The sequence below is a fragment of the Crocodylus porosus genome, unplaced genomic scaffold (genome assembly GCF_001723895.1).
Source record: "Crocodylus porosus isolate Cpor-Errol unplaced genomic scaffold, CroPor_comp1, whole genome shotgun sequence".
NCBI lineage: Eukaryota > Metazoa > Chordata > Crocodylia > Crocodylidae > Crocodylus > Crocodylus porosus.
The window spans coordinates 30103420-30113429 of NW_017728917.1; the positions used below are offsets into that span (position 1 = coordinate 30103420).

At 41.1% G+C, this 10010-nt stretch overlaps 1 protein-coding gene across 1 annotated transcript; it reads left to right on the plus strand.

Annotated features, from left to right (window-relative positions):
* The first annotated feature begins 128 nt into the window (after positions 1-128).
* MKRN2OS (MKRN2 opposite strand) lies at positions 129-6857 on the plus strand. Its single transcript, XM_019536984.1, has 4 exons — positions 129-419; positions 1111-1160; positions 2569-2731; positions 6524-6857. Exons 1-4 carry the CDS (start codon positions 202-204, stop codon positions 6765-6767), a joined length of 675 nt encoding a protein of 224 aa, XP_019392529.1. The 5' UTR covers positions 129-201; the 3' UTR covers positions 6768-6857.
* Positions 6858-10010: the final 3153 nt, after the last annotated feature.

Below are 10010 nucleotides of genomic sequence, written 5' to 3' on the forward strand. Positions count from 1 at the left end.
CTCTTGGTGGGGGCGGGACGTGCGACCCGGCGGACTCAAACTGCAGGCGCCTGCTCCCGCCCGGCCTGCGACGGAGCGGTGGCGCCCGAACACCAGCACCCGTCACCGCGCGCTCCCGCAGCTATTGGCCGGGCGGGCTGCCAGTCTGCATGACGTCACCCGCCCCCTCTGCGAGCCGGGTCCCAGCTGACCGCCGGCGCGATGCAGCCCTGGGAGCCGGCGGGCGGTGTCGTCCGGTTCCGCCACTGCGGGAAGCTCGTCTTCGGCCCGCACGTGCCCGCGCACTGCCCCGCCTGCGGTCGCCACCTCCTATACCGCGGGCTGGAGCAGGCCCCAGTCAGCGTTCCCAGCCCCTTCGTCAACGGGCACACGCGGCGCTGCGCCTTCCTGCTGCGGCCCACGGCCGGCACCTTCCTGGGGTACGGCCGCGCTCCGCCGCTCGGCCTTCCTCGCCGGCTCCGGCCCCGGGCCTTTCTCAGGCGCGCGTGTCCCGCCTGGTCCCCAGTTCGGGTCTTGCTGCACTTTGTCTTCTGTAAAACAGTTGGTGCGAAATGTCGCTTGGGCGCAGCCCGATCTGACAGAATGGGTGCGGGGTGTGTAGCGACCTATGTACCTGGCCCGTTTGTCTCCTTAGTGGACGAGAAGTGCGAGCATATACTGTATGCGCGCATGGACTGCTGTTAAAAGCTGAGTTTTCATTTAAGTTCTTGTCCTGTGGGTTTGTGGTAAGAGAGGGGAAATCCGGGCATTAATTTTTCATCCTTGGAGCTCCCATACAGCGTGGCCTGTCCTTCCCAGCCCCCTGTGGTCTCCCCCTCCTGTTGCTTGTGCCCTGCTGTGCTGTTGTTCTGGTCCAGCAGGGGGGTGTTTGGGGTGAAAAGAAAATGACACTTGTACAAAATCTAAACAGCCATTTCTGAAAATTAAAAATTTCATCCGATGTGTGTAATGATGTCTGCATCCATGCTCCCTCACGTTCTAGTCTCAGCTGGAGTCAAAAGTACCAGCAATTCGGGAAGGAGACCTTTCAGAGTATTTTTTAACGTGACTAAGCAGCCCCTGCATGAAGGTCTTTTCAGTCATAAAAACTTTATACCATTTTTCTTTCAGAGAGTATGATGGGAAATCTGATCTTCATGTTGGAATAACCAGTACTAATGGTAACAAGAGTTTTGTAATTAATCTCTCCTTAAATATGCAACATCTTTGTGTATCTCCAGTACATTTCTGGGATTTAAACTATATATACAAGTTTGTTTTCACTCCTCTCTACCTTCTTGATCTTCCTTGAGGGCATTTCTCAACATGGGTCATGACCCAAAAGTGGGTCACAAGAATATATGAAAGGGTCATGAACAAACTCTAAAAATGGATCCACATACTTAAATGGATTCTCCTTTAAAGGAGAAAAACATGAGGAACCATGGCTTTTCCCTTGCAGGCTGGCAGAGATCTAGCTTGCAAGGGGCTGCTTGGGTCCCTCTGCCCCACACATGGGATAGGACAGCAGGTCGGGAGTGAGGAGCACTGGGTTGGGACTGGCCATTGATGTTTACAAATGCGTCTTGGTACAAAAAAAGATACGAACCAGTGCTTTAGGGGTTAGGATTGAATAGTGCTCATTTAGGAGCCAGCCAGTTCCATTAACTAATTGGATAGCTCCATGGTGTCTGAGATTTGCTGTTGAAAAACATCCTCTCCAAACCTGTTGGCTCTACTACCAGAGATCTACAGTGAAATCTGGGCTCTGCTAATGTCAAAGGAAATTGAGGTTGACAGTTTCAACATGGGATTCTGTCTGAACATCTCAGCACTGACCAGAGAGAGCCCCAAACCAAAACCACCTATCATTATAATCCTAAACTTTTAAGATTCCAATAAAATGGAACTCATGTTGGAAACCAAACCCAGCCCTATTTGTCTATTCTCAGGACAAAATGCTAACAAGGTAGGCAGCCTTTGAAAGACATACTAGAAAATGTTTGCTTTACAGTTATTTTTACTGCCACTTTAAATACATTTTCCTTAACAGGACATTATCAGATTATAACAACCTTTTTGATTATATCTGATAGAATTTTAAAAATTGAATTTAATGTGTTGTTCATCTTTTGCATTTTTCTCAGTCTAGACAATGAAAGTAGATTATTAGTTTCACTTTCCAACCCACTTTCACTGAATTATTTTGCACTAACAGAATGGGGCAGCACTTGTGTTGCAGGTACAACACTGGATTGTTTATTTTGAAATTAAAAACTACTCAGCATGTTCTGAGAGCTTATTTAAAAATAAATAAATAAATTTTGCTTGTTGTCCCTTTAATCAACTGAGACTCAAATTACAACATCTAAGAACTTTCATAGTCCAGATTAGTTGTGGGACAGAATATGATGTTTTTGGTGGGGGAGGGAGTGAGAGGACAGTTTTACACGCTTTGGTAACTGCTCTATTGCAATGAGGAGTAAGTACCATTATGGAAAGCAGCTGCTTCATTCTGTTAGCAGAACTGTAACTTTACTTCTAATTCTCCAGCTCTTGCTAATAACATGTTGCTGTTTGTATTTCCAGGACTTGTATACAATTACAATGAAACGGGCATTCACAGAGTTGAATTTGGGTGGGAACAATGCATTAGTATCCCACTAGTACAGCCAGGCATGTATGGGCTGCTTCAACGGTGGGATAAGTACCTAGAAGAATTCTCTGCTGGAGAGGCCTGGCTTCCTCACAGGTATGTAAGTTCAGCAGATAACTTTAACAGGTGAAAGAGTTAATTCAGGATTGAATTGTACTAAGTTTGTGGCTCACTGCTGGTTTCATATACTTGGATCACATAGCAACAGTTTGTAAGGTCCTTTCAAACAATTAGCAGCTTGAAAATCTACAGCTTTGTTAAACAGTGATATGTTTTGAGGGAGTGGCCAAAGGAATAGATATGCCTGCTGGAACACAGAGCCCTTACATCAGAGCCAGTTGCTCCAACAACAGAAGAATTTTGTACAGAAGCAGTAAGATCCTCCTGAGTCAGGGCTCTGGAAGTACCTGTGGCTAACTGTGGAAGCCCCGATTCTTCACAACTCTAGTCAAATCTACAGCTGGTGGGATTCACTTCTCATGGGTACTCCTGGCTCTACAAGCTAAATTCCTGATCATGCTGAAATCTAAGAGTATGCAGCATACATCTTGATGACTTATTCCATGTCAATGGTGAGGATTGGAAAAAATGCTCAATCTGACTTGCATCTAGTTCCAGCTGGCTTGTAATGCCATACTTTTTTTTCTGCCAAAACATTTTGAGCAAATCTGGCATGGCCATCATTGTGGGGTCATTTCTCCTTTTAGCTTCCATTGAGGCGGATGTCAGATGCAGACATAACAAGAGATGTGGCCAGGCTCGAATATACACCACCACATCACCAAGTTTATTAATAAACTCACTGAGAAGACCAGTGCTTTACACATGCATTGGATAAAGTGAATTTATGAAATAGCCTGCTTGGACCCAATCATGAGGACTCCTGAAGTGAATGGGAGTTAGTTTTAAGCCCAACTTGAATCACTGTGTTTCTGGCTGATGCAGCCATGTATTTCAACATGCATAGTTTTCCCCATATTTTGATTGAAGCCAAAAGGACTTGATTTATGATGGAATTCTCAAAGTGCCTGCCTGAGGAGCACAATTTCCACTGATTTTTAATAACGTTGGCACTTGTTAAGTTTCCACACTTACTTCTTGAAAATAATTTGATGTCAAACAGAATAATGGAGGGAAGAGGGTTAGGTATTTACATTTTCCCCCAGAAAACTACTTCATAGCTTTCTCTGTATACTTCAAGAATATTTAATTCCAAGATACCCTGTTCATGAAAGCAAGTGATCAGCTTGCCCAAAACATGTTTGCACCTACTGTGAATACATACTCAAACTAAGAGTAGCAGTTGGAGCTTTTCAGCTATACAGGTTTAGTTACAATTTTTAGGATCATTTAGCTGGATTCTGTGGATTAAAAAAAAAAAAAATCAGGCATATAGTGAACCAGTTTTAATTCTGCATTCTGATCCTCATCAGAGATCAGGCCAAGTCTGTTCTAGTTCTTTCTTTTGCCTCCCAGTTTTCAGAAGTGTACAATCAAAGGCTTGACCTCGAGTTGAAGCAGATATATTCATCTGCTGATGAAAATGTTATTGTTCCTGGCCAAATTCAAGCTGTTAAGATTGGTGTGTAAAACCTCTGTAACATCTGGGTGAATTGTGAAAATAGCTCTGATGGTTGTTCTACCTTGTCATTGTTTGAATCAGAGCTGTGATGTGTATTTTGCTGCTCTGTCAAATTCTGTGCTGACTGCTCCAGTAACTATAAGCAGCTGGTTTTGTTTAAGATAGATAATATTTGTGATTTATCTTCCTGATTCCAAAGACAGCATTTCATTCTGTAGCCACTATGTTTTATAACCTGAGAGCTTAGTTCTCTTTCATAAACAGGCCCCGTTTAAGGGCTACAGTATGTTATCGGTCATAAAGGATCTTGGACTTCAACAAAAAAAATCTGATTTCAGGCATCCTTTTCTAAGACCTGAAATGAAATCTGTATCTGATTTTCAGTTTAGAAGTACAGCTAAGATCCCAGGAATCATTGCTGCTGGCCTCATTGTTAGGAGGGCAGCAAGGGAAAAGTGAAAAATGTCTTCCAATGAGTAACTGTGATTTAAGAATCAACCCACTGGCTCTAAGCCTATTTTTTAAATAAGCCATGATTTCTCAGCTCTGTGTCTAAAGACCATAAAACACTTGGTAGAGAATCTCTTGTGTAGTGTTTTAGTAAAGTCCATATAGTTATTTTGTTGCCTGAGAATGTAGAGGAGGCTACAACATACCTACTCTAAATCTCTATTGATGTTTAATCTAAGTTAAGTTTTGTGCATAGGAGCACTGAATTATATCTTCATAGCTATTGGAAGAATGTGTAAAATTAGATGCAATGGATTAAGTAAATGCATCCTGCTAACTTAAAAAAATAAGTGGAGCTACAGTTGGTAGCAGCTGAGTTGAATCAGTGAGACCTTCCAGTGGCACCTTAAATTATTGGCAGCTCTGTCTTTTCACCTGTACACTTGAATACTGAGCCATACTTAATACTCAGCAAAGGTAATTTGACAACATATTAGATAATGAGGAGATAGTTACAGGGTCATCTGTGTAATAAATAGAGTAATGGCAGACTAAAGTCTATAAAATTATGCTCAAGCAATAAGGAAATCTTTTTTATTAGTTCTTGTTAGCTCTATAATAGTCCTGATTTACCAAAGCATTTAAGCGCACACTTTGCTGAACTGGCACTAAGCACATGAACCCTGACAATTCAAACATTTTAGCATTGGTGCAAGTCTCCAGTGAGAAACTGTAGACGATCTTCCAGTTGTTTTGCAATGCAGTGATGACAGTTACTCTGGCATATGCTTACAATCACTTTAGAAAAACAGTTGGTGTGATAAATGAAGTACACTCTGGCAATAGCATGCTTAGCAAATCAAAAGTCATAGGTCACTGTAAACATAATGAGCATAAAAGGAGAAGAGCTTTGAAGTGGAAGACTTTGAACAAGACTCGGTATTCCATGTTACTGGTCTGCTGAAGACTGGACATTGCAAAAGTATTTTGTAAGTCCCCAGCATTTACATGGAACTCCTGCACATTTACAGAGCTCTTTGTTAAGATATAGGTAGTACAGCATACAACATGGAGCTGTCAGCTATACATAGGGAAGGAGAGCAGCCACAAGGTTAGGATGAGTAGATTCCTGTACAAGTAAGATGGTGGGAGGTGGTTATAAAGGTCTGTGCAGTGATATATCAAGACAAAATGGCGGAAGTCTGGGGCAGGATAGGAAACGCCAGGTGGTGCTGTATGTGTAAGAGTAAGTTATTAAAATACATAATTGTGAAACATATAGGAGAATGTGGAAAACCTTACAAGATGAAAGAACAGGTGGCTACAGTTCGCTTCCACTTGGGCTGTATTTTACACCCCCCCCCCGCATAGTGCCCCACCTCCATATTATTATTTGCTTAAGAGCATTTCTGCTGGTTGGCCACATGTAGAATTTACCACCTGAAGTTTCACAGGTAAAAAAATGATTCTTAGTTCAGCAGCTGAATTAGCACTGCATTCAAGATATGTTGGTGACATTTTTCATCACAGCTGTAGGAGATACCATTGGCTGAACAGGATACCCTTGACACATATCAAATTAAGAAAATATTGGTTTACTAAGTTAATTATTTTTTAAATCAGAGTTTGTCATTGTGTGGTTTGGGATTTTGGTACCTGTATCTTGATACCCACAGTATGCAACATCTCAGCATAGTTAGAGAACCTAATTATTTCAGGCATCACACACTTAAGTACCAGCATGAAGGGAATTTTACAACTTTTGAAGGATATGTGCTTCTTCCTCTCATCTAAGAAATGATTACCTGCCTTACACATGCAATTATCATTTAAATAACCCAGTATCTTTTTTATAGGTATGATGAACATAACCACAATTGTTATACCTATGCACTGGCATTTATTAACTGCGTATTGGCTGCACAGGGAAAGCAACAAATGGACAAAAATGAATTCACGGAAAGATTTGTGATCCCACAGACAAGGAAAGCTTCCAAGTATATAACTCTTTACCAGGCAATAGCAGAAAACTGTTTCTACACTGTTGACATTTCTGATCAGGAAAATGATGCTTGTGAGGAGGACAAATTGTTAAATTAAAAACCACCACAGAATTAAATACAAACAAAGCCAAAATATAGATTCATGGCATGCTTGAAAACAGCTATGTCCTGCTGCATGTATGAAAAATATTAATTTGTATTATTTTAATGACACTAAGGTGTGTAATGAAGATGCTCTGGGTGTCACAAAATTTTAAACTCTGGAACTGCTTAATTTTCTGAAGCATATGGAAAAGCAAATATATTCCTATGTGCATTCACCATACAGCACTTTGTTTTTTCAGGCAAAAGATCATAACTATAGTAATTTAAAGTAGCAAATTTAAACTTATAGTATAACATTTATTTCAAGTAAAGTTATAACTCAAGGGTAGGCAGCATTTTACTTGGCATGTGCACCTTGAGGGGGATGGTGGGGAGGGGACCAGGACTATGCTGCCATAACATGGCTTGGGCTCCTCATGGCCCACATGTTGTCTGCCCCTGGCATGCCAACATCTTCTAAGTCAAGGTTGTGGGTGTTTTTGGCACTCTGCCCAAAAATATTGCTGACCTCTAGTATAACTACACTTGCACTTGTGCATTAATGTGTGATAAAAAACAACAGTAAGACAGCACTGGGATTACTGGTCACATGCTCATTATCTTCTACATTGGTTGCAACATGTAGTTTCTCAAGGGTAAAACATTTAAAAATTGAACCATATGGGATACCAGATTATGAAGAAAATTTTGAAGTTACTAATAGGCAGCAGTATTTCTTTACTTCCTTTTGGTAAAGCATTGTATTTTCTTGCATATACAGCGTGGCTCAGAGTAAGATACATAACTTGTTGTCGGGAAGGAATAATGTAAGGGGAAAAAAAAGATTTTTCCAGAGTTACGTATGCACAGAGCAGAGGCAGAGCTAAAGAGTCTGAAAGGCTGTGAAATAGGAAAGAGACCAGCAAGAGCTACCAGACAAAGCTGCTAGAAGAAAGGTTAGCTTGATTGGTATAATATCTAGATCAGGGGTTTTCCATCTGCGGCCTGGCACCAGGCCGCAGTGAGTCAGCTGCCAGACCAGAAGTGGCCGCAGACCAGCAAACTGCTGCCCCCCAGAGTTGGGCAGAGAGGCCCCGGCTCCTTTTGCACAGCCCGCGGCAGCGCAGGGTTTGGTCCACCCCCCTGCCCAGGCGATGGGTGTATTCTTACCTGTCTTTTGGTCAGAAATTCTGGCTGTGGTCTGCTGTGACTGCTGGGCTGTGGTTTGCCAGGCTGCAGCATAAAAACTTTAGGAACCCCTGATCTAGACCATTAAAACTGAAAGACTACTGTTAATACTTGGAGAGTGAAGAACAATGGGCCATTAAGTCAACTGATTTCCCTCCACTGCCTGAAAAGAAAGCCACTGCTGCTGCAGGGTTGTTGTATTTGGAACAGGTACTAAAGCAGGATGGTTCTATCTTAAGCAGAAAAATTAGCTTCCTGCTTAGGAGGCACTCCAATCTGGGGAGGATGATTTTTGGAGAAAAAGGTGTGGTATGCAAGAAAATATGGTGTCTCTCTTAACTTTACTGTACCTAGATATGTTGTTACTCAAGTTGTTTGTAACTGATTGTTGCAAAAATAAATGGCTGAAGTGAAACCAGGCTCCTTGCTAGATCTCCCTCTCTGTCTTTCTTAAAAGAATCTGGAAGGATGTACTGCTTTACCCAAAATGCTAGGGTACTACTGTATGTTAGCTAGAGGATTTTGCAGCCCAGAACTAGAAACACTCATCAAAATTTCCCCAAACAAGAAGTTAAACTATTTTTAAAATGATGCACTATTTTTAATATATGCACTACTGCAGAAACAGACTGACATATACTGTGGGCCAAATTCTAATTGCTGTCACTATTCTGGTGTTACATCCTATAAAACTTCACGGGTATTAATTCAGATATGCAACAGTATAACAGAACAGAGTTTGGCTTTATTTCCCAGTCTAAAAACAAACAAACAAGCAAAACAAAACCACTCAGCTAAGATTAGCTTTTCCAAGGTTCGGCTGTTCTGATAAATGCTTCTAATGTATACCTTTGTACTTGGTATGCCATTTACATAAACACAACTTTCTTTTAATAGTTTAGCCTATGTATTCCATTCCTATCATCATTTTGGGAGGTATTTATGACATCACAATACAGAAAGATCAGTTCTCACTACAGTGAAATTCATCTTAGGCTACAAGTCAGCAAAAACCATCTGTACCACTTATATCCTATTTGAAGGCATAAGGAGAATGTAAGTGGAGCAGAGGCCCTACATGGATGAACTGTACACCCCAAGATATTTCTGATCTGATCACAAGAACCTGTGTTTCTATGAACCAGAGTACACTTTATAAATAAAAAAGTAAATATGTGGTATCCCTAGTTATACGTTTCTGAAGGAGATAATGTGAAGTTAAAGTACTGAAAATATTAAGTGTAGTTTGCCACTAGGAAAAGAAATCTTTTGATATCTATTTTCTATAAAAACCTTGACATTCAGCTTGAAGAGACCATTATCCAGCCACATTTTCACTTCTAATAAGAAACACTTTCGACAGAAAATACAAACAATAGAACGTTTTTCCTTTCTTGCATTTTCATGTATAATATAACCTACAGTAATGACATGGTGTCTTTTACTGCAAAGCTGCTAAACCAAGAGGAGACACAGCAGAAGCATATCGTACCCAACAGTTTCCAGCAGACAGTTTCCAAAGGAGGCCTGTTACCAACTGGCACAATTAAAAGCAGTTTTAGAAATCTGTCAACAACATGGAAGAACCAGCTAAGCAGAAACATTGCAAATAGAATGCGTTATCCCCTAAAACGTGGGTAAACTGCCTATCCAACTTATTGTCCACGACTTACAATATGCATAGTGCCACCAAGGACAACCTGACCATGCCTATGATACTTTTGGGAAAAATTATATTAATTGCAAGTCATTGTAAAAACCATAAAGAGAATGAGTAATTCTACACACATTCTTTTAGCTTTACTGAACACACCATGATTTATACAACTGGGAAAGGACATTTCCTGTGTTATTTCTTTCCATAATTTTAAATATAAGTTAAAAGCAATCAGGGTATTGCTATGTGGTTCAGGGCAGCAAGGTACAAGGACCTTTAAGCTAACACTGCATGCCAGCTCTGGAACTCAAACTAGTATAGTCACATTACTGAAGCACTGTGCCTACACTAGTAAGCCACAGAGATGCACCTTAAAGGGCTGAATTTAATATAGTTTGGGAACTCCTCTGC

Bases quoted from the DNA above. Each gene is read 5' to 3' on its own strand.
- MKRN2OS (XM_019536984.1), top strand. From the start codon at position 202: ATGCAGCCCTGGGAGCCGGCGGGCGGTGTCGTCCGGTTCCGCCACTGC. The intron at 420-1,110 runs GTACGGCCGCGC...TTTTTCTTTCAG, and splicing joins ACGGCCGGCACCTTCCTGGG to AGAGTATGATGGGAAATCTG. The intron at 1,161-2,568 runs GTAACAAGAGTT...TTGTATTTCCAG, and splicing joins TGGAATAACCAGTACTAATG to GACTTGTATACAATTACAAT.